Raw genomic sequence first — 24572 nt, forward strand, 5'->3', positions numbered from 1 at the left:
CGTCAGTCGGTTAATCTAACTAAATGCTGATGTGCGCAAAAAACATAACTGTTTATTATTTTTATTAATATTTATACTGTTTACTTGCTGAATTTTAGTGAATACTCGCGTCGCAATCACAACATGACCATTAATTCCCCCAAAATCGTTCTATTTATAGTGCTATTACGAGTCAGGTACATGTCCTCTCCTAGTGATATATAGTAACCAGCCAGCCGTCCACTAGACACACCTGAATTATAAATTGACATCAAAGGCACGAAGAGCAATCAGAGGCACACGTTTTCCGAATGTATGCTTAATTAGGTGTGGATGTCTTATGTGACGAAATGTCACACTAGCTTCACATCCGAGGTCAACTGACGTGAGACGATGAGTTTCCAATACTGTTTACAAGCACAGCTCATCTGACAACTCTCAGAAGGACCCAACTGTGCAGTTAGGACGAGCATCTAAAGAATGACGAGAAGTAAGAGTCTACGAGCGCCATGAAGCGACGGAAAGGCAAGAAAGCCCAAGGTAAAAAGAAATCTCTCTGCCACTGTAACATCTTGTTGGTATTACCGATAACGAATTCTCACGAATTTGGACAATAGTTTAAATACAATAATAATAAATAACGGCGAAGTAAAATAAAATATATGTTTGGTTAACATGTTAAACCCAAGTTTACTTCTAATAAGTTATCTCAAAATGACTTTTAAGAGCGGTAAGTAAGATGGAGGTGATAAGTCGTAATTGAATTTATGTATTCAATGAAGGCGTTTGCATTCCAATTAGGTGTTCTCTGCTATGGTTAGCGTTTGTTAATCTATACCTTCAAGAGAGGATCATAAAATAAGTGAATGTGTTATCGATGATGTAGTAAAGTTTACATGAATGCGTAATAGTATCTATCTGAAAAAGTATCCCGCAAAATGCGCACTGTGTATTACCAGTGCTCGAAGACAAGTAAACACTTCAAGGATTCAGTCTACAGCATTATTTGCCTTGTTAAGAGCTTGAAAAATAGCCGAAGATACGCGAAGTATAAAAGAGCAAAATACGACACTGTGTAACCAGCGTGGGTAACTGATGTGTACAATGGGTAACTCCTCTGGAGAACTCCTCCACGGTTCAAGGGGTTTGCACTTCTCGCGAGCTTTAAGTGTGGTCTCTCTCCCCTTCCCACGTGTAGGTAATCCAACCCTTCATAACTGAAATGTCAACATGTTTCTCTAAAATCTTTGCATACTTAAGAGAATCCAGTTTGTTTTGGGTGTTCTTTGAATGCATATTTGATTGTATTTACACAAACCCAACATTTCAAGTATCCCGCAATGCATCATGGACCTTTACGGTGCTTCTGGGACATTTTTTTATGCAAAGCTTTTGTTCTGAGTGACAGAGCACCAATAAGTGTAGGACGGTAGCAGTGGTAATTTGATACCCATGGAGCACTCTGGATAACAGCACTTGATCCAAGAGTGCAACCTTATCTGCTTATTTTTAAATAATTTTAAAAAATGGATTTATGCAGACACACGGACGATGAAAAGGTTAAGACATGCTTTTAGGTTTTTCCAACTTTGAATATAGACTGTTTGCTGGCGAAAAAATGTTTGATCTGTGCCAAAACCTGAAGCATACCATGCTGTTTGAATTTCTTATTATTTACCATCATAAATATTTGAGCGTAGAATAGCGATAAACACTGTTCAGGGCAATCCGCCGTGCAAGGGCAACCTCCGAACTCAGTAATTGGTCTATCCAGGAACAACACGAATGCGGCGGTTCAACTCACCACTGAACCACCGAACTCAGTAATTGGTCTATCCAGGAACAACACGAATGCGGCGGTTCAACTCCGCATATCCCTGCTCTTCTGGGCTTAAAACTTTTGACCGAAGAGAATGATACATAATTGTTTTTTTTTTTTTTTTTTGGTGAAAGAAAAGACTTGTGTGCTGATTCTTTCGCCACATGCGACACGCTATTTAAGAATAAGAACATCATGATTCAGCGAAGTCTCAAAATTTGCAAAGGTAACATTACCTCTACACATTAGAGGCTATCAATTTTAATCGAACCTTCACAGATCTTTACCCCGTTGACTAAAGGTTCTTAAGACTCGGAAAATGCCTTATAGATCTTAATGTTTGGTTCTGAAGAAATTCAAATGGATGGTGACGAGTTCGGTCTAAACGCTCTGTATGATATTCATAACGACACCTCGTGGCTAGTTTGCCTCATATAGCTAATTGATCGATTTTTATCAAGACATGGAAATACCAAAGATTATAGTACGTCTAATTTGCATACGCCCTACAACCGGAAATTGCTTTAGGAGAAATCAATTCAAGCTTTAACAATCCGTGTTGTTGCGTTATCGAGTTTGTGGGAAAACAAATGAAAGACGTTTTGTCTCTTGCGTTCCGCGATTTTACTATAAGGTGTATGCTCTCTACTATGTATGTCGATCATATACAGAGCATGTTTATATTTCTCTTTCAGCCACATGTATAACGTCTCTCGTGTATAACGTCTCTCCTGTATAACGTCTCTCATGTATAACGTCTCTCATGTATAACGTCTCTCGTGTATAACGTCTCTCGTGTATAACGTCTCTCATGTATAACGTCTCTCATGTATAACGTTTCTGATGTATAACGTCTCTCGTGTATAACGTCTCTCGTGTATAACGTCTCTCGTGTATAACGTCTCTCGTGTATAACGTCTCTTATGTATAACGTCTCTTATGTATAACGTCTCTTATGTATAACGTCTCTTATGTATAACGTCTCTTATGTATAACGTCTCTTATGTATAAAATCTTTTTTTTCACAGAACGCGAGGCTGCGCTCACCCCCGGGCGCGTACAAGTCTTTGTACGGATTCGTCCTTGTAACGTAAAGGATGTCAGGGGGGACACAGGCAAGGGCGCGGTGCTGCCCGCCATACCTGATAGAAATAAGGTAGGTTAGGGGGAGGGGGGTGTGAGTTCAAGGGCGCGGTGCTTCCCGCCATACCTGATAGAAATAAGGTAGGTTAAGGGGAAGGGGGTGTGAGTTCAAGGGCGCGGTGCTTCCCGCCATACCTGATAGAAATAAGGTAGGTTAGGGGGAGGGGGGTGTGAGTTCAAGGGCGAAGTGCTTCCCGCCATACCTGATAGAAATAAGGTAGGTTAAGGGGAAGGGGGTGTGAGTTCAAGGGCGCGGTGCTTCCCGCCATACCTGATAGAAATAAGGTAGGTTAGGGGGAGGGGGTGTGAGTTCAAGGGCACGGTGCTGCCCGCCATACCTGATAGAAATAAGGTAGGTTAAGGGGAAGGGGGTGTGAGTTCAAGGGCGCGGTGCTTCCCGCCATACCTGATAGAAATAAGGTAGGTTAGGGGGAGGGGGGTGTGAGTTCAAGGGCGCGGTGCTGCCCGCCATACCTGATAGAAATAAGGTAGGTAAGGGGAAGGGGGTGTGAGTTCAAGGGCGCAGTGCTTCCCGCCATACCTGATAGAAATAAGGTAGGTTAGGGGGAGGGGGGTGTGAGTTCAAGGGCGCGGTGCTTCCCGCCATACCTGATAGAAATAAGGTAGGTTAGGGGGAGGGGGTGTGAGTTCAAGGGCGCGGTCCTTCCCGCCATACCTGATAGAAATAAGGTAGGTTAGGGGGGAGGGGGTGTGAGTTCAAGGGCGCGGTGCTTCCCGCCATACCTGATAGAAATAAGGTAGGTTAGGGGGAGGGGGGTGTGAGTTCAAGGGCGCGGTGCTTCCCGCCATACCTGATAGAAATAAGGTAGGTTAGGGGGAGGGGGTGTGAGTTCAAGGGCGCAGTGCTTCCCGCCATACCTGATAGAAATAAGGTAGGTTAGGGGGAAGGGGGTGTGAGTTCAAGGGCACGGTGCTTCCCGCCATACCTGATAGAAATAAGGTAGGTTAGGGGGAGGGGGTGTGAGTTCAAGGGAGCGGTGCTTTCCGCCATACCTGATAGAAATAAGTGTGACCGGGTGGTATTTTGGGTTATTTTAGATTTTGCTAAGATTTTAAGTAAGCGATTTTTGGATTGCGATTATAATTGTTTTACGTATTTTACGGATTGTTTCTCAAACTTGATCCTAATTCGATTCGTACACGTTTAGGAATTTACTTTCAACATGTTTAAAATTCCTTTAGATTAGTATCAATAGCTTGATAGTGATAATTGACTTAAGTTTAGCGTCCTTTTACCATTTCCCAGGAAAATTAGTTTCTAAATTTGACAGGACAATGGACGCTGAGTAATTTGAACGATAGTAAATGTTAGCGTCCCTAGAAAAATGCGCGTCCCCAAGCGAGTTTAAAAGCGGCTGTTTTTACAGTATTAGTTAGTTTTTTTTTAGTACCGTTGAGCAAAGGAGGCGCATTGCTTGCGCGGCGTGATGCGGGAGCGAGATAAGCAGTTGCTCAGGGAAGACAGTCAGCAGAGATAAGCTGCAAGCTTAGAGCGCTGTCCGTACGGGCCTGTCATGCCAGTTGTGTTCAGTTTGATTTACCGGTTGTAAATACTTTGTTTTTAAAACTAGCCTTTGGCTTAGGTCACCTTTTCTCCGGATTTGACTATGTTTGTTATCACTTAAAATTTATTATTTAATTTGTTAATAAATCCTTATAAGTCCATGCCTTGCATCATGTATTCGTTCTCACGTTGCCTTTCGCTCGATTGTTTTCGTTTCATTCCATTTATTTTTGCCTACTTTTTGGCTGGTGTCAGAACCTGATAGTTTTGCTTTCAGTATTGCATTTGTTTCTACATTTTTCGTAACCGCACGGTAAATGTCAAGTTCCGACGGTTACATAAGGTAGGTTAGGGGGAAGAGGGGTGTGAGTTCAAGGGCGCGGTGCTTCCCGCCATACCTGATAGAAATAAGGTAGGTTAGGGGGAGGGGGGTGTGAGTTCAAGGGCGCGGTGCTTCCCGCCATACCTGATAGAAATAAGGTAGGTTAGGGGGGAGGGGGTGTGAGTTCAAGGGCGCGGTGCTTCCCGCCATACCTGATAGAAATAAGGTAGGTTAGGGGGAGGGGGGTGTGAGTTCAAGGGCGCGGTGCTTCCCGCCATACCTGATAGAAATAAGGTAGGTTAGGGGAGGGGGGTGTGAGTTCAAGGGCGCGGTCCTTCCCGCCATACCTGATAGAAATAAGGTAGGTTAGGGGGAGGGGGGTGTGAGTTCAAGGGCGCGGTGCTTCCCGCCATACCTGATAGAAATAAGGTAGGTTAGGGGGAGGGGGGTGTGAGTTCAAGGGCGCGGTGCTTCCCGCCATACCTGATAGAAATAAGGTAGGTTAGGGGGAGGGGGGTGTGAGTTCAAGGGCGCGGTGCTTGCCGCCATACCTGATAGAAATAAGGTAGGTTAAGGGGGAAGGGGGTGTGAGTTCAAGGGCGCGGTGCTTGCCGCCATACCTGATAGAAATAAGGTAGGTTAGGGGGAGGGGGGGTGTGAGTTCAAGGGCTCGGTGCTGCCCGCCATACCTGATAGAAATAAGGTAGGTTAGGGGGAGGGGGGTGTGAGTTCAAGGGCGCGGTGCTTGCCGCCATACCTGATAGAAATAAGGTAGGTTAAGGGGGAAGGGGGTGTGAGTTCAAGGGCGCGGTGCTTGCCGCCATACCTGATAGAAATAAGGTAGGTTAGGGGGAGGGGGGGTGTGAGTTCAAGGGCTCGGTGCTGCCCGCCATACCTGATAGAAATAAGGTAGGTTAGGGGGAGGGGGGTGTGAGTTCAAGGGCGCGGTGCTTCCCGCCATACCTGATAGAAATAAGGTAGGTTAGGGGGAGGGGGGTGTGAGTTCAAGGGCGCGGTGCTTCCCGCCATACCTGATAGAAATAAGGTAGGTAAGGGGAAGGGGGTGTGAGTTCAAGGGCGCGGTGCTTCCCGCCATACCTGATAGAAATAAGGTAGGTTAGGGGGAGGGGGGTGTGAGTTCAAGGGCGCGGTGCTTCCCGCCATACCTGATAGAAATAAGGTAGGTTAGGGGGAGGGGGGTGTGAGTTCAAGGGCGCGGTGCTTCCCGCCATACCTGATAGAAATAAGGTAGGTTAGGGGGAGGGGGGTGTGAGTTCAAGGGCGCGGTGCTTCCCGCCATACCTGATAGAAATAAGGTAGGTTAGGGGGAGGGGGTGTGAGTTCAAGGGCGCGGTGCTTCCCGCCATACCTGATAGAAATAAGGTAAGTTAGGGGGAGGGGGTGTGAGTTCAAGGGCGCGGTGCTTCCCGCCATACCTGATAGAAATAAGGTAGGTTAGGGGGAGGGGGGTGTGAGTTCAAGGGCGCGGTGCTTCCCGCCATACCTGATAGAAATAAGGTAGGTTAGGGGGAAGGGGTTGTGGGTTCAAGGGCACGGTGCTTTCCGCCATACCTGATAGAAATAAGGTAGGTTAGGGGGAGGGGGGTGTGAGTTCAAGGGCGCGGTGCTTCCCGCCATACCTGATAGAAATAAGGTAGGTTAGGGGGAGGGGGGTGTGAGTTCAAGGGCGCGGTGCTTCCCGCCATACCTGATAGAAATAAGGTAGGTTAGGGGGAGGGGGGTGTGAGTTCAAGGGCGCGGTGCTTCCCGCCATACCTGATAGAAATAAGGTAGGTTAGGGGGAGGGGGGTGTGAGTTCAAGGGCGCGGTGCTTCCCGCCATACCTGATAGAAATAAGGTAGGTTAGGGGGAGGGGGGTGTGAGTTCAAGGGCGCGGTGCTTCCCGCCATACCTGATAGAAATAAGGTAGGTAAGGGGAAGGGGGTGTGAGTTCAAGGGCACGGTGCTTTCCGCCATACCTGATAGAAATAAGGTAGGTTAGGGGGAGGGGGGTGTGAGTTCAAGGGCGCATTGCTGCCTTGCCTGCCACCCCTGACCATAAAACAAGGTATCTCGGGGGATTTTTTCTAGTCGGGAGGTGTTCCTACCCTTGTGCAGTCAATGCTCGCCATATGTCTGCACGCATTGTGCCTTGGTTGAGAATGGCTCCTTGTTGCCTTTCAGGTCAAGGTAGTTGAGGGTAAGACCGAACGCATTTTCGAGTTTGACCAAGTCTTGGCTCAGGAAGCGTCGAACGATGAGGTCAGGATGCCTTTGTGGCATTGCTTGCTCTGGTTTGGATATGATCGATTATGAACTTTGCGTATATTGCGATTTGTCACCACAGGTATACCGCATGGTTGGGAAGCCTTTGTGGCATTTCTGGTTTGAATATGATCGATAATGAACTTTGCGTATATTGTCATTTGTGACCACAGGTATACCGCGTGGTTGGAAAGCCGCTCGTGGAGGCATGCCTGACCGGTATGACCGGGATTCTGATGGCTTATGGGCAGACTGGGGCGGGTAAGTTCCATTCTTAGGTGCTATAGAATTATGTATTTCCTATTTCGTAAGTATTAATCACATGCAAAAGGGTGTTATGACCTTGTGGGCTGACTTGCAGTAGTGCCTGTCTAGCCATACTAGGTGGTTGTCATAGTGACTCACTTAGTTGTCATAGTGACTCACTTGGTTGTCAAAGTGACTCACTTGGTTGTCATAGTGACTCACTTGGTTGTCATAGTGACTCACTTGGTTGTCATAGTGATTGTGTTCTCTGCTTTAGGTAAAACTTACACTCTGATGGCACCGCGTGGCATCACGGGTAGTGTGGTCAACACAGTGTTCTCAATAGTGGATAGGGACCAAAGTCACTCATACACGGTACGCGAGCGAAAAGTACACGGTACGTGAGCGATACACGGTACATGAGCTATAAATACACGTTACGTGATCCATATATACACGGTACGCGCGTGAGCGATAAATACACGGTACGCGCGTGAGCGATAAATACACGGTACGTGAGCCATAAATACACGGAACGTAAGCCACAAATACACGGTACGTGAGCGATAAATATACTGTATGTGGATGATAAATACACGGTACGTGAGCCGTTAATACACGAAACGTGAGCAATAAATACACGGAACGTGAGCGCTACTATACGTGGATGATAAAAACACGGTACGTGAGCGATAAATACACGGTACGTGAACGATAAAAACATGGTACGTGAGCGTTAAATACACGGTACGTGAGCGATAACTGCACGGTACGTGAGCGATAAAAACTCGGTACGTGAATAGAGTTCTTTGTATATGCGTCTTCATACGCTAATTATTGTCTTTCTCCCGGTCAGGTTACGTGTTCATATCTGCAAATCTACCAGGAACGAATCTACGACTTGTTGAGCGCGGGAAATCTGCGCGAAGTTTTCTTAAGGGAACATCCAAAGAAAGGTAAAGACACAGATGGTGCACAAAATTTACATTGGGATCGATGGAGGAGTAATAATCCAAGAACATCTCCCTATTGAGTATGTCTCCCCATGGCCACGCCCTATAACCCTTTACTATATAGTTTCTTGAATAAAGAGGATATAACACACCCCTTTTCTTGTCAGGCATCTTCGTAGAACGCCTGTCTGAGTTCAACGTCAAATGCCCCGAGGAAATCTCCACTTTGCTACACACCGGAAGGAAGAGACTTGCGATCGCGGAGACGAAAATGAACAGGCACTCTAACAGGTGAATAACACAAAATGAACAGGCACTCTAGCAGGTGAATAACACAAAATGAACAGGCACTCTAGCAGGTGAATAACACAAAATGAACAGGCACTCTAGCAGGCGAATAACACAAAATGAACAGGCACTCTAGCAGAAAAATAACACGAAAATGAACAGGCACTCTAGCAGGTGAATAACACAAAATGAACAGGCACTCTAGCAGAAGAATAACACGAAAATGAACAGGCACTCTAGCAGGTGAATAACACAAAATGAACAGGCACTCTAGCAGGTGAATAGCACAAAATGAACAGGCACTCTAGCAGGTGAATAACCCAAAATGAACAGGCACTCTAGCAGGTGAATAACACAAAATGAACAGGCACTTTAGCAGGTGAATAACACAAAATGAACAGGCACTCTAGCAGGTGAACAGCACAAAATGAACAGGCACTTTAGCAGGTGAATAACACAAAATGAACAGGCACTTTAGCAGGTGAATAACACAAAATGAACAGGCACTCTAGCAGGTGAATAACCCAAAATGAACAGGCACTCTAGCAGGTGAATAGCACAAAATGAACAGGCACTTTAGCAGGTGAATAACACAAAATGAACAGGCACTCTAGCAGGTGAATAGCACAAAATGAACAGGCACTTTAGCAGGTGAATAACACAAAATGAACAGGCACTTTAGCAGGTGAATAACACAAAATGAACAGGCACTTTAGCAGGTGAATAACACAAAATGAACAGGCACTCTAGCAGGTGAATAGCACAAAATGAACAGGCACTTTAGCAGGTGAATAACACAAAATGAACAGGCACTTTAGCAGGTGAATAACACAAAATGAACAGGCACTCTAGCAGGTGAATAACCCAAAATGAACAGGCACTTTAGCAGGTGAATAACACAAAATGAACAGGCACTTTAGCAGGTGAATAACACAAAATGAACAGGCACTTTAGCAGGTGAATAACACAAAATGAACAGGCACTCTAGCAGGTGAATAGCACAAAATGAACAGGCACTTTAGCAGGTGAATAACACAAAATGAACAGGCACTTTAGCAGGTGAATAACACAAAATGAACAGGCACTCTAGCAGGTGAATAGCACAAAATGAACAGGCACTTTGGCAGGTGAATAACACAAAATGAACAGGCACTTTAGCAGGTGAATAACACAAAATGAACAGGCACTCTAGCAGGTGAATAGCACAAAATGAACAGGCACTTTAGCAAGTGAATAACACAAAATGAACAGGCACTTTAGCAGGTGAATAACACAAAATGAACAGGCACTCTAGCAGGTGAATAACACAAAATGAACAGGCACTTTAGCAGGTGAATAACACAAAATGAACAGGCACTCTAGCAGGTGAATAACACGAAAGTGAACAGGCACTCTAGCAGGTGAATAACACAAAATGAACAGGCACTCTCGCAGGTGCATAACACGAAAATGAACAGGCACTCTCGCAGGTGCATAACACGAAAATGAACAGGCACTCTAGCAGGTAAATAACACGAAAATGAACAGGCTGTTACGAGGTTTTGGGTGGTTCTTTTATGGTATTGGAGGTAGCCGGGGATCGTACACGCTGAGCAAGGGTTGACCGTCTTCTTTGTTCTTTATTGCACCGCTTGAGTGTTTACAAATGTTAGAGCTACCACTGGCTAGCGGGAGATTGGCTGTACGAAGGCAAGTACTTTCGGAAGGTAGTGAAGGAACATCTCTTTCCCGGAAGGGCGACGAAGCCAACTTTAGAGAGTCCTGACTAAACCAACCTAGAGCACTGCCGTGTAGTGTCCTCGCAACAGTTACAGCACAATCCTAGAGCTAGTTACTATGCTGCTCAATTTATACTAATCTCATTAATAAACTGGTCAAACTGGTTTTAAGGATGATGTAAGAAAAGAAGATCGGGTGTTGACTTTGGGAAGAAAATCAACGATGAAATAATAAATGACTTAGAATAAATTCCTTCGATAGAAATAGCAAGAGCAGTATAAAAGGAATAGTTTGACTATAGTAATATGCAAAATTAAGTAATGTAACAGCGGTAAGATTAGGGATAAAAGTAATCGTTAAACTGTTATTTTAGCCTGGCAAATATAAAACCTGTTTTGCTAAACATTAACTACGCATGCTTAGTCAAACAATGAAGAGATCCACGTATAGCAAACAAGTGAAATGTCGAATGGAAAGTGAAAGTAATTATCTGACGTGTCGGAAACGACTTTTGCATATATTAACAATTCCTTCATAACAAGGCACTCTCGCAGGTGAATAACACGAAAATGAACAGGCACTCTCGCATAGGGTAAAGGGGCGGGGGGAGGGGCGTAACTTTGAGGCCTTCGACTCCCAAAACTAAAGAAAAAAATCATAAAACTATGATTTGTTTACTATATTTTTGCCTTTGCTTTCTCGCTTTAGGTCCCATGCTATTTGTCAGATCAAAGTTGAACGGTTGAATCTCCCGAAAAGCCATGGAGGTATGTTATGAGGCTCTACTATATGTATTACAAGCTACGCTTATTAGCATGAAGTTCTGCCTGTGCTTGTACTGGTGTGTTCACAGCCTTGCCGCACTATGCGGATCTGAAGAGTGGTTCTGATCACACATATCGCTATAGTGTTATTTAAACTGTTTCATGTGAAGCGTACTAATACACGGCCGTAGCAGGGGTTGCTTGCCTATATTTTCTAAATGTTTCTGTATCGTCCCCCCCCCCCCCCCCCCCTCCTCCAATATTTCGAGGCCTGCTACTTCTATGTAATTTTTTATTTGGAATGGTTTATTGACGCGTGCCTCGCTCTCGACTTGTGTGTCATTACTACACTGATCATCGTATGCTGGTACATCTCGCAGTGTATGACGACGCGTACCTGGCCTCGAGCGAGTCGGACCTACCGGGTCTTGTTTACGATCGCGTTATCTGTAACCCTGGCAGCACTAGTAGCACGAGCCGCGAGAGCATCGCGCAGACCTCGGACGTCACGATGGCATACTTTGATTGCGACGTAAGTATCTTGCAGTGTTATTTACTTACAAGGGAGAAGTTTTATTGTTTTTTTTTTTTTATTTTTTATGGGGGGTTTGGTGTATGGGCCAAGACCAAACCCTTGGTTTGATTACAAGGATGTAAAAAAACTTAAAGTTCTTAAAACCTTTCACTTATATAATCTCGCCAAAAGAAAGCATAGATAAACTTTCAAATTCTGGAGAGGGAATTGAATTCGATTGAAATTTGAATTTTCTACAGAGCTTTGGAAATTTTCCTGGCCGAGCGAAAGTAGATTGTATCGAGTGAATAATTCCAGTTTTGGCGTGAAACCTAAAACAAAGTATTTTCCTTAAAACCGTTAAAATTCAGAGACAGCAATATCACAAAATATTGAATAATTGTTTTCTCTTGCAATGCTTCCTACAATGAAGCGAAGAATAATGTAAAGCAGAGAATTATATGCGAAAAAAGAAAATATCGTTTTGTTGTAGGTCTCAAAAACAGCGCGCGCTTGTAAGAATGTCGCCATTTTTTATTGCGAATGCAGCGCTCGCACAACGCAAAAACAATTCATATACTACAGAATATCTGCTAAAGTTTGCAGATTTGTTACATGAAAATATAAAGAATTGACCAAATCTATCAACTCTGAAAGGTTATATGGACTTTAAAGGGTTTTGTGCACAAGTGTTTGTATACGCTGAGGTAGGAATGCCCATAGCCAGAGGGGGGTGCCGTTCTCGAGGTTACCCCTCTTTACCCTACAAGATTGAGGTGTTCCTGCTAGAGGGGGTGCCGTTCTCGAGGTTACCCCTCTTTACCCTACAAGATTGAGGTGTTCCTGCTAGAGGGGGTGCCGTTCTCGAGGTTACCCCTCTTTACCCTACAAGATTGAGGTGTTCCTGCTAGAGGGGGTGCCGTTCTCGAGGTTACCCCTCTTTACCCAAAAAGATTGAGGTGTTCCTGCTAGAGGGGGTGCCGTTCTCGAGGTTACCCCTCTTTACCCTACAAGATTGAGGTGTTCCTGCTAGAGGGGGTGCCGTTCTCGAGGTTACCCCTCTTTACCCTACAAGATTGAGGTGTTCCTGCTAGAGGGGGTGCCGTTCTCGAGGTTACCCCTCTTTACCCAAAAAGATTGAGGTGTTCCTGCTAGAGGGGGTGCCGTTCTCGAGGTTACCCCTCTTTACCCTACAAGATTGAGGTGTTCCTGCTAGAGGGGGTGCCGTTCTCGAGGTTACCCCTCTTTACCCAAAAGATTGAGGTGTTCCTGCTAGAGGGGGTGCCGTTCTCGAGGTTACCCCTCTTTACCCTACAAGATTGAGGTGTTCCTGCTAGAGGGGGGTGCCGTTCTCGAGGTTACCCCTCTTTACCCTACAAGATTGAGGTGTTCCTGCTAGAGGGGAACCTTGGGGACTGATGGTTAATGTACTGGGTAAAAATACATTTCTCCTTCACATCTGAAGATTCTGTCATATGTTGCTTTTATATCTCAGGAAGACGATGATGTGTTCACCAGAGTCACTAATCTGACCCGTGGAGCTTCCATAGTACGAGGGCGACTCTATATGTAAGTACTCGTTCAATTCCCAACCTTTACTTTTATGGAGATATCCATCATACAATCCCCAACCTTTGCTTCGACGGCGAGCTACATCATACAATTTCCAACCTTTGCTGCGTGGGCGACTCTGAAATGCAAGTAGTCAGGCCCGGATCCAGGACACTGTCGCCTCAGGACTTGTGTTGCTTTATGATACACATCGTGTCTTCGTTACGTTAAAAGTCATAATTTGACTTACATCCCCTATAGCTCGTTCGCTGTGTGACTCTTTTTTATAGCTGTGACTTAGCAGGCAGTGAGAGAGTGAAGAAGACCAAGGCGAAGGGCGAGCGTCTACACGAGGCTCAGAGCATCAATTCGTCACTCCTGGAACTTGGGTAAATACCCTCAAATTCTACTCCTCTCGCAAGGAATAATTATAAATGTCTGAACACGAGCAAACAAACATAAAGGAACATCTAACAGTTTAAATCATGGGACGATACCCTATGGATGAATCAGCTTGGTTCATATCTCAACGAGTTGTTAAAAGGAGCTACAGATTGCTAGATTATCGTTTGGTCATTCCAGTAATGTGATCCACGCCCTAGCAGAGGGGAGCAGGAAGCACATCCCGTTCAGGAATTCCGTGCTGACGCGATTTCTACAGGAGGGTTTGTCGGGTAACTCCAGGACAAGTCTCATTGTAAGTGTTTTAACACATCTCAGAGTTTTTTTCTAGTCATAAGTGTGTTCTAACACATCTCAAAGTTTTTTCTAGTCATAAGTGTGTTCTAACACATCTCAAAGTTTTTTCTAGTCATAAGTGTGTTTTAACACAACTCAAAGTTTTTTCTAGTCATAAGTGTGTCTTAACACATTTGCCCCACACCTTTTTGTCGGTGGATAACGTGATCATACAGAAACATGTTATATTACATGTTATAATGTGGTGGTAATTGCGAATTTTGATGGTATTAGTGTGGTTATAGCGATTGCAACGATGATGCTGATAATAATGACGATGATGGTGGTGGCGGGATGATAATAATTGATCTTTGATGATGATAATTGATTAAAATGTAATGATTATGGTTATGATAATGGAGATGATGATGATGATGTTGATTATGATGATGATAACGATAATGATGATGGTGACGGTATTGACCACCATAATAGAAGCTGACGATGTGCTTGTTCATATTTACCGTGCTTACGTCATCAGGTTTGCGTATCGCCCTCCTATTCAGATGTCAATGAAACTCTGTGCAGCCTTAAATTCGGGCTACGCGCCATGAAAGTGGAGTGCACTGCGCAGGTCAACATAGAGGTCAGTGCTGCAAAGCTTGTCCGTGGCCGTTTGCCCTGAGTTTTTGTAGCTAAATGTGATGTCCCTGAAAACTCGTCCTAGTCCCTCGTGTACTTACAACCACAGGCCCTCCGCACAAAACTAAACGGTCAGGGTTTACTGATGACGGATTGGGTAAAGAGTTATACAAAAGTTGGTGATGGATTATTCTTTCACAAATTCTTATGATAAACCCTTTAACCCCAGCTATTTCATCAAGTGGACTAAATGCATTCAATACAAAACGATTATTATCAGATAGAGATATAACTCGCTCACGTGAATGTGTGCTAGTGCCCATGAGAACCATGGTTTGTAATCTTTGCGCGCATGTGCGCGATAACGAGTACGCTGACCGCGTCAAGTTAGTGGTAAGTATAGGGTCATAGACTGGCGCAGGTCTTCTTTTAAAATACCATACAACGACTCATGAACAAAAAAAAACAGTGTTCACGTATTCGAGCTATGTGCACAGATAACCTTTTTAAAACCACAAAACACCAAGAGAACGGTTGCACTTTTTCTTACCACTAATAACCTTTAACTGTTGCTGCCTTTAAATTCAAGGAGGTTAATAGAAACGATGGCATACGCGGATTTGTAGTCTTTGACCGCGTTGAACTGAATTAGACATTATCAAAGCACTTGTTGTAAGTTTAAGTTCATTTCAGACTTCAATTGAGTTGTTATGTACGAAGAAACGGAGCTTTTTATCCGAATCCGGCCCCCTACCTCTCCCCCCACTAAACGTCCACGCACACATGATGTACGAAAGAGTGAAATAAACAGCTTCACAGATCATAACATGGCATATAGTAACACAATAACGTGATCCTATATACGAGCTCTCATGATAATCTGTAAGTTGACCGTTTAATCGCGCACGATGGAATCTTTGTGTCAGCCTGTCAAGTAGTTTATAAGAGTCCCCTTTGGTTTGGAATGGAAATCAGACACTCTGCAATACGCATTGGGTTTCTGCGCCCGTGCCGCGCAAAGCCGAGCACTTGTTGTTATAGCTTTCGGCTCATGCACAGTTCTGCCTAGCACTTTGTGTTGGGTATCTAGCCTCCGTGATGGATTACTTCTCGGCCGAGGGCGAGCGAGTTATTAGTGTGATATTCGAAGTAGACGAGATGGAGGAATTGCTGCATCAGGAAACAGACGATAACTCGTCTGTGTTTGACGATGATTGTAATCGAAAGGTATACACGGCACACAAACACTCTTTCATGTTGTGGCTATACTAGTTTGTGATTCAAGCTTTTTTAGAATTACAAACTCCTCCACTGACACAAAACAAACAGTCTAGTATCAAGATTAAAGACTCATCATAAAGCAATCACAAGGCGGTTTAAGTCTATCGAGAAGTGGATGAGTAAATAGAGAGATAATAACAGCTAACGAAGCCCACCAGTATCGTAAGTCCCTCAAGAATATCACAGATTCAATTGGTCTCTTATCATTTTTATTTTTTCGCTTTTTTGTTTTAATATAGACTTTGTGTCCATCACGGATTTATAAATTAGTGAAATATCAGTCGTGTTTTGTCGCCAGCTGTTGAAAGAAGCGAGTTCCTGTCTACTAACTGCTACACGCAGCGCTGGCACAGTTGCTATCTCAAGTGCTCTCCGCATTATCTCTTCGATGGAGGGTTATAAATGAAATAGCTTTTTTATGCTACAGATATTATTATCACAAATATACTTGAGACCCCTTAACCTTGGTAGGAAAAACAGTATGGCGCTTTATGTCGTTTGTGAGGAAAATACGGTATTTTGGCCTTTTTTTCACTAGAGTTCTTTGTTCGTTTGGGAATGCTTGCTGTTTAGGAAGCCAGTAATATTTTTATATTATTTGGAAAAAGTGTTTGTCCTTTAGGAATCGGAGTGTTTGTCCTTTAGGGATCCAATGGAGTGTTTGTCCTTTGGGAATCCAATGGAGTGTTTGTCCTTTAGGAATCCAATGGAGTGTTTGTCCTTTAGGAATCCAATGGAGTGTTTGTCCTTTGGGAAGCCAGTGGAGTGTTTGTCCTTTTGGAAGCCAGTGTGTTTGTCCTTTGGAAAGCCAGTGTTTATAGTTTTGACTTTGTCATTGTAGGTGGGACTGTAATTAAAGTATATTTTTAGAAACTGCTGTAAACTAAAATGTTTTACGAATGAGTAGCCAGTATAGCGCTAGTAACTTCTAAACTCAGAAACGCCAGGGTAGTGTCCCCTCTCCTCCCCAGTCACCCCCGCCCTCCATCCCTCCACAGGGATACCACCTTTCAGCTTTTCACAATATTTCACCACGGTAAGGCTAAACTTGTAGCTTGTGAATGGCCGTAAAATTTTAAAAAGGCATCGTTCAAATGTGAGAATTTGCCAAGAATGTGCGAAAAATGTGTGAAAATGCCATCAAAAGTGTTGGTAAAATTGATTGACAAATCTACTATTTGGGTCCATTTTTTCAGACAGTAGCAATTCTGTGAAGGCTTTCATGAAGCTCTTTTTTTAGACAAGTGACAGTAATATTGTCCAAGAAACTACATACAAGAGAAGTGCTGCTTGATGATGGTCTTCATCTCATGGTTGACAGTGTTTTTTTTTTTTAACATTGTTTGATATTCTAGTGCGGTTATCACTATTTTCTAAGCTGTTTTAGGAACGTTTTATAGTCTAAAAAGTGGACTCGCCTGAAAGCAAAGGTCTGGTCCTCCTTAACCAATTGCGTGCTGGGGTACCCTTTGAACCTTGCGAAATACAACAATGTCGCCCTTGTTGTGTGCAGTACCGATTATAAATATGAGAAATAATGCAAAATTAGCAACTTGTGTCTTGGAATAAAAGACCTCCGGGGGGTGAAACTGCTGGAGACTCTACACCGCGATCAGAGATGCAACCCGGACGTCATTTGTCACGTATGTCTCGATAGAACGCCGTCATTATTAATGTTCGCTTTTATTGTCTGCGCCTTTTATGCTTTAAATAATGCATATACTGACACAGTAAATGTTCATGTTATTGAGCTTTTTTATTACATTCAGGATTGTTTTAAAAAAATGTCGATTTATTTACGATTTATCAGAATTCGTTATGATCAGAATGCTTGGAAAATTCAAAAGACATTGCGAAAAAATAATACAAAGGAATCAAAAGCAGCACGTCCTGGCTAACATTTTCACGCCGAGGGTCAGCAAAGAATTCTAATTCCATCATTATGGGTAATATCTGATTAGATATGGTGTACGTTTCTTGTTCTTTCGGATACCAGTACACTCAGGAGCTCGCTTCCCCGTGGACCTCGCGTAGTAGCAGCACATACTCGGTGATTAACATCTTCGTGCGAGCGGCCTGAAGTTAATTGTATTCATTCAAATTAGTGTATCGATTACCATCATATCAACCTGGAGATGAAGAGATAGCAGAGAAAGGGAACGCTGAGCCGTGTTTGAGTCTGACTCTCACTTTATTGCCATCTGTACTCAATACAGACTGTTTTAAGCACCTTGGAGCGACTCGAATAGTAATGGCAAGCCAGGGAAACTCGTGCCCGCGCGCGGGACGGACGAATTAGCCCCGGTTTTGGTTGAGTTTGAATGGCACTCGGTGAGCGTTGAGTCGTGTACAGGAAGTGGCTGTGGCGTAAGTTAGCAGTTTTTGCACAAACACAAGGAAGGGTAACGAAACAGCTGTTAAACGAGCATTTGCTCAACGCTGCTCCGCTCAGCTAGGTTATATGTAGTACGTATGAAGCGCTCCGTCAATGTCCGCTCCGTTAATGCATTTCTTATTCATCTTGCTACTTTGTCATACCGGCATTTCCTCCCCCATCAACAACATCCTAACTATTTGAAAACTGCTTTAATCCTGCTTTGTCCACTGCATGCTGTTGTTTTGTAGCTCACCGATGCGCAGAGATCAAGATTTAGATTGTTGTCAGCCGCCACTTCGGCAGAACAGGACTTTACTCTCCTATCTTGTTTGCAGATTGACTACGAAAAAATGGCCCGCCAACTCGCGGAGACGCTAGAGACCAAAGGTAACGATATACTTGCTGTTTTCGTACTTTATTCATCATCACTGAAAACGCCTTCACCTACTAAAATGATCCGAAAATATTGAATATTTCCTTGTATTTACCGCGGCACATTCCAAACATATGTTCTATGCTGGTTCACAGATTAGTGTTCGCGTTAACACTTTGACATGCGAATGATGTAGCTGATAGGTGACTACCACCACCAGCCTGTTATAAGTGCCTTATGCCGAGGGATCTGTACACTGACTTGCACCTAAGCGTGCGGCGCTACGCAGAAATGTAATCAAATAGAATCAAAGGCTCAATGTGTACAGTACAGTCTCAAGAAAATGGTACTAGGAGGATCAGATTTCCACATATTTATTTGCACTATGCTGTTTGGTATTAGCCTGGTTAATTTTACGCGTATTAATTTGGTGTTATCATTGCAAGCCCAGCACCAAGAGACTTTCGCTTTATCCAGTAATCTTATTGTTTCTACCACCGATTTTTTCACTCTGGCTATCTTAGCTTGGGATATTTATATTTTTTGTTATTTAGAATATATTTGCGCTGACTACTGTCTAGAACTATGTATTAAAAATCATTAAGGGGATCACTCGGTCAGAATTGTAAGCTTTTAAGCGCTGTTTGCGTAAGAATTTTTCTGTTTGCTTTTTACTGTGATGGAGTTGAGTGGGTCGGTGTTTGTTTGCATCTTTGTTATGACCAATCTTTTGTACTTGCTTACGTCTGTTTTTCATGTTTGCTTTTATTCTTTTTTGATAGTACAACTTGTAAAATTTGTTTTTGAGTGTGTTAAGAACAATGCAATTGAACACAGCATTGCCTGAAAGGGAAAACGTGTTATAATTAAAGGCTCGGGGGTTGGGGGTGGGGGGGGGGGGGGGGGGGGGCTTTCTATGACAGTCATAAGTTACACACTTGAATCATGGGCCGATAAGCCTTGTCTTTTGTTATGATATGACTGTCGACCTGACTGCCTCCTGACTGTTCTCAATGCCTAGTTCATCATGTCTTTATCAGTCGTAAACATGTTCGTTGGCGCATGAGATAAGCGCGCCAACTGATAGAGAAGTACAAAATTCGTGTCTTTATAACAGCAATTAGTGTAGTCCGTCTGTAGCATGAGGGGCGGTGTATAACGTTCTCTTCTCAAATAAAATCTTTGTCCCGCCACAGACCCGTAGACGTCTCGTAATCCCTGTACGGGTGGCTAAACGGCTAAACAAGAAGACGCAATACTGTATTAAATCCGATTTTTTTTATTACCGCGACGTGTGCATAACGGATTAACCCCTGAAGATGTTGCAATAAGTCCGTGGCGGTCGGCTTATTTATTCTTATTCTTGATACTTCCCACTTCCATAAAAGCTTACTTGCGTTACTTGTTTTTTTGCGTGACAGGTATGCTTCTTACGTAATCTTAAAACACGATACTTAAAACTCATTGGTTTATTAAACGTCACGTGACCGTAACCCAGAGGCTATAAAGCGCCCACATTTTGGACGGACCAAAAGATGCTTTAAGAGGGGGGGGGGGGGGGGGGTAGCAAAAAATCAGGAAGGCTCCAAAAGCAAGAAAAAAAATCTAACAACTGAAATACCCGCTGAAGCCAATGGATCAGCGAAAAACGAAAAAAAAAATCTCGCTATCAAAAAAATATGCATCCTTGCCTCATAAGGTACATAATGGTCCATCCCTTACTGGAAAGGCTCGCAAATATTTCAAAAACTATATCCATAAGATTTACTGGAGTTGTACCGTAATTTGTGTACGCATGGTTTCTGGGACCTCTTAATGCTGATTGATGTTCTTGGCTTCAGAGTGCGAGTGGCGGCGGCTGAGGGCAGACTATGAAGACTACATTCGCTCACTGCAGCTGGACAGACACTTGGCAAACACGGTCCTTCCGCAGGTGAATTATGTACCGTCACTGATTCAAATTTTCTTTTTGTTTGTTTGATCCACGTCTACTGTTCAAGTCTTTTCTCCCAATCCATCAACCTGCTAATGCTTTCTATACCAGGTTTGTCCAGGTGACCAGAATCCTGTCGAGCCATGGCACAGTACCGTTTCCAGCCAAGTCCAGGAAGCGTTGAAAAACCAGACAAAAGCTCTGCTGCTTATTGAGCTTATTTCCATGGAGCTCTACTACGGCATGGAGGACCTCTTACGGGACGGGGGAGGAGGGGGTGGGCTAGAACAAGAGGTACCCGCGGACAAGCTCTACTCTCTCACTGATAGAGACCTTTTACTACACAGCGCCGAGACTCTATTAGAGGTGAGGCGTTAAGGGGCGGGGTTGTGAAAGGAGAAGGGCGGGGCGGTAAAAGGTTGAGGGGTGGACCCGTGAGTAGAAAAAAAGTGTGACTATAAAAGGTGTGTGATGAGGGGGGATGCTAGGAAGGGAGGGGTGGGCCAGGAAGTGGGACCAGGAGAGAGGTGAAATGGTTTCATGAAAAGGGTACTTTGAGGGGGAAGGGAGGGTGGGCCATCAGAAGGTTAGGGTTGGAGACATCAGTGTCGTGGTAGAGTGAGTATTACCGATAGATATGTTCTTATAGTGTTGCATAGGTGCGTGGGCTTGAGTGGAAAGGCCGTAGGAGATTTAGAACTAGACAATCGATAAACACTAGCATTCTCTTTGTTCTAGTTGACAGAGTACTTTTTCTCCAAAAGTACATTTCTCAGCGGAGAAAAATCTGAAGTAAATAACGGAAACGGAGCAACAGGTGGTACGTACTTTGTAAAACAAACTGTGACGGGGACCCTATGAGCCCGGCGTCATCTTTGCTGTCGAAAAATGAGCTCTTGTATCTTGAGCATGTTAACAAAACAAAACACATAAATATTTACTTTCTACAAAAAAAGGCGTCTGTACCAGACACATCGCTTGACCCTTACTCGTTGAATGGTGTCACGCACTTTTCTACCTACCTGGTCTGGGTGGTTCTCAGATGGCGTCTCGCCGCCGCAAATAAGTGGACGGATACTCTAATATTTAGCATTGAAGCAAACTACCCAGAAGACCTTGGGACGAGGTTGCTGACAAACTAACAGACAAGTCAACTATATTAAATACTTGAGTGATTCTCATACACTGACAGACAAGTCAACTATTTCTCATACACTGACAGACAAGTCAACTTTATTAAATACTTGAGTGATTATAATTTCTTATTAAAATGTATTTTGGTCATCGGTTCCCAGGGTCCGGAAGTTTGCCGTCCGCGTCTTGCCGCGTGTTACCGGACCCGAGCTACACAGGCAAGCTGCTGCGCGTGCGAGGGACTCTGGAAAGGATAAAGGACATGACTGACAGCGCGGCGATAAAATTCCTTTCGAACGTACTGAATACGGACTCCGAGGAAACATGCAAAGGTACTTAATAGCTTAAATTTCCTTAAGACCTTTAAGGGTGTTGGGACATTTCTCGTTACTTAGCGATTCGGTTGTTAGGCGCGCGTTCGTGATCATCCGGAAAATCGAATGGCGGGGAAATAGTTTACGCGCGCGCGACATTCCTAGTTTCGAAACAAACGCCGAAACTGGCGAGAAAAACGTAATAAAATAGTAAATATTGTAAAACAAAAAAAATGCGAGCATGATTTTTAACCTAGGCCATCTTTAGCGACCTGAAGTGCTGATCTAAGCAAAAAAAAAGAGTTGTTTCAATGCATATTTCACTGTTTAAAAGCGAGATAAAAGTCGATATTTTGATAACAAAATTTGTAACCAGGCTTTATCGCAATACTCAATTTCGCATGCGTAGATAATTCTACTTCCGGTTTGCGTTTCCAACTCTATAATCTTTAAGAAGAGTGAACAGTTCGCGATTTTTTTTGGGCAAAGAATGTTCACCTAGTTGTAGTCCACAAAACTACGTATCGGTTTTTACGATATTTTAAAAAATAAAAAAATTATTTAACCCATTGACTCCTGGCTATTTTTGAGCTGAATTTACAAAAAACAGACTGAAAACAGATACCCCCCCCCATTCTGAGTTTTATACAGCCCGTCAAACACAGCTGCACCTAGTCAGCGGTATCCAAGCTTTCCAACAGTGCTTTGCGGTCCCCACGTCGTTGTGCTGAAGCCAGCACAAGTTGATGGTTGCTTGTATTTTTCATCAAAAATACAGCTATGAGCATATTAGGAGAGTGTCTCAGGACATCATGAAGTCTTTTTGGGCATAATTGAGTGCTTTGCTTATGGATATTTGCAAGCAAAGGTGGATTCATGATGATTTTTTTCTTGTTTGGCTTTGCCTGGATGAGAAAATATTTCTAATGAATCACCACAACTCCCCTAAATGCTGTCTTTTCTGAAACCAAATTGATTCCAAAATTGTTTACACTACACTGCTATTCTGGGTCTGTATGACCTGGAATTGATTAGTTATTTTGATTAAAATCTAGGTGTGGTGGATTAAAAAAAGTGGAAAAATAAAAATTAAAAATGTGCGAAAATTTTATTATTTGGCAGAATCCAAAACGCATACGTATCTTTGTAGGTACTCTCACAAAAAATATTATAAAACTACATTTATTACTGCAGATACTTCAACAGCAAAGATTATAGAATTTTGTTGTTGTGACGTCATGCGATGACGTCAGCACCTGATGACGTCATCAAAATTTAAACATTGATAAACAATGACGCCATACCTAAATTCATTTTATTTCGCAAATATTTGGCGGATTTATAGCGTTTCAAAGTTTCCTTAGCAACGGCCCTCAGAGAAATGTCCCAACACCCTTAAACAAGGTATTGGGGTCGGAGGTACAAACAAATATAAATGTACCATGAAGAGGATGTTAAAATGTAAAAGCGTAAACAGAAAAGGTAACTTCTACTTCCCCTTTTTTCTAAATTCTTATGGATTGCATGTTAATGAGATTTGAATTATAAGCTTTGTACTTTCTTGATGCCGTATACTATTTTCAAAGGCGATGCAAAAAAATACTATAGTATTAAACTCTATATCCAGACGTCTCTCTTGTTACTAACGTGATACCGTAATAACAATGAGCGTTTATTTTTAGATTATATTTCTCATTTTTTTAGGAAAAATGATAATTAATCCCAAAGTTTAATGTTATTATAGCCTGGCTCCAAAAAGTCTACTTATTAACAAAATGGATATACAGAAAGACGTCTTGAGTCTATATAAAGAGCACGATATGATTAGGATGCGGGATTAGCAGAACATAATCTCCTTAGAGGCACTTCGGGCCCCTTTGACATCTGGATATTGGTGACTTAATGACGTCATATCGTGGTATTAGAATGTCAGTGGTGGCTTCTATCTACTTGTCCGCGGTGTCCGTTTTTCAATTCACTCATTCCGTGGTGTTTTTTTCAGGGATAGAGAGTCATAAGCGGCAGCTGTACGAGCAATTGAGGGATTTCGCAGACTCGTTTGCCAAGAAACAAGGTGAATGACTACAATGTTTTACATGATAGTAACGACCGGGATCTTAAAACTTGTCACTTGGACAATGTGTTAACGAGCGCGGTTTAACTCGGTACTGATTTCATTGTATTCTTTACATACTCTTGTTCTGCTCTATGGGTTTATTTAGTAACTTGCTATTTGAATTCTTTAGTAAAACACAAGAAACAGTTTAAATAGTCTACAACCTTCGTAACTAGCGTAACAAAAATACGTTTTATCGAACGCAAACGAGCTACAGGTTAACCGACGACAAAATAAGCTTTCCTGAAGCTGTTTGTCTCTCACGTACCTAGAAATTGCTATAGAGAGAAAGGAGTTTGTGAATTTTGTATGCAAGGCAACCCACTCCAAGGAAGAAGGCATTTTCAGGCGTTTGTGTTAAATGTGTTAAAGTAATTTTAAGACGTTTATTTTACTCCCCGGCACAGTGTCATCTGCACATGCGCAGGACCTAGCGGAAGTGCTGAGCCTGGAGCAGACCCTGTGTCACGTGCTCATGGACAAAGCGCTCGTCAACTGCATCCTGCTGCTAGACAAGGCTGAGATGGAACGGCGCATGCGCAAGATAGAGAATGCCAAATACGATTACTCCAACCCTGGTAAGTCTTAGTTTTTTTGTTGAAATATCATCGGTATGTAATGTGTTTCCCACATGAG

The 24572-nt window shown here is 43.2% G+C and overlaps 1 protein-coding gene and 1 long non-coding RNA gene across 5 annotated transcripts in view; one reads left to right on the top strand and one right to left on the bottom strand.

Moving 5' to 3' along the window:
- Nucleotides 1–3: 3 nt before the first annotated feature.
- Nucleotides 4–24572, top strand: part of LOC5505571 (kinesin-related protein 8) — a 29846-nt gene continuing 5277 nt past the window's right edge. The window contains exons 1-20 of one of the 4 annotated variants that reach the window (XM_048728464.1): nt 4–519; nt 2827–2954; nt 6973–7050; nt 7227–7314; nt 7577–7674; nt 8156–8255; nt 8420–8543; nt 10968–11026; nt 11404–11555; nt 13033–13106; nt 13379–13477; nt 13671–13785; nt 14308–14412; nt 18402–18453; nt 20281–20372; nt 20484–20738; nt 21111–21192; nt 21668–21838; nt 23823–23894; nt 24344–24514. In XM_048728464.1, the coding sequence (XP_048584421.1) occupies nt 489–519; nt 2827–2954; nt 6973–7050; nt 7227–7314; nt 7577–7674; nt 8156–8255; nt 8420–8543; nt 10968–11026; nt 11404–11555; nt 13033–13106; nt 13379–13477; nt 13671–13785; nt 14308–14412; nt 18402–18453; nt 20281–20372; nt 20484–20738; nt 21111–21192; nt 21668–21838; nt 23823–23894; nt 24344–24514 (2146 nt within the window). In that variant the 5' untranslated portion in view covers nt 4–488. Of the gene's footprint in view, nt 520–1887; nt 2025–2826; nt 2955–6972; nt 7051–7226; nt 7315–7576; nt 7675–8155; nt 8256–8419; nt 8544–10967; nt 11027–11403; nt 11556–13032; nt 13107–13378; nt 13478–13670; nt 13786–14307; nt 14413–15217; nt 15636–18401; nt 18454–20280; nt 20373–20483; nt 20739–21110; nt 21193–21667; nt 21839–23822; nt 23895–24343; nt 24515–24572 lie in introns of those variants that run through there. The other 3 variants (XM_048728465.1, XM_048728466.1, XM_048728467.1) reach the window with 3 other exon arrangements.
- Nucleotides 1926–7231, bottom strand: LOC125567844. The gene is made up of 2 exons (XR_007311829.1): nt 6897–7231; nt 1926–2940 (listed from the first exon to the last, which is right to left on the bottom strand). It is a non-coding gene; the product is annotated as an uncharacterized LOC125567844 (long non-coding RNA).

This window comes from Nematostella vectensis, chromosome 6, assembly GCF_932526225.1.
Source record: "Nematostella vectensis chromosome 6, jaNemVect1.1, whole genome shotgun sequence".
Lineage (NCBI taxonomy): Eukaryota > Metazoa > Cnidaria > Anthozoa > Actiniaria > Edwardsiidae > Nematostella > Nematostella vectensis.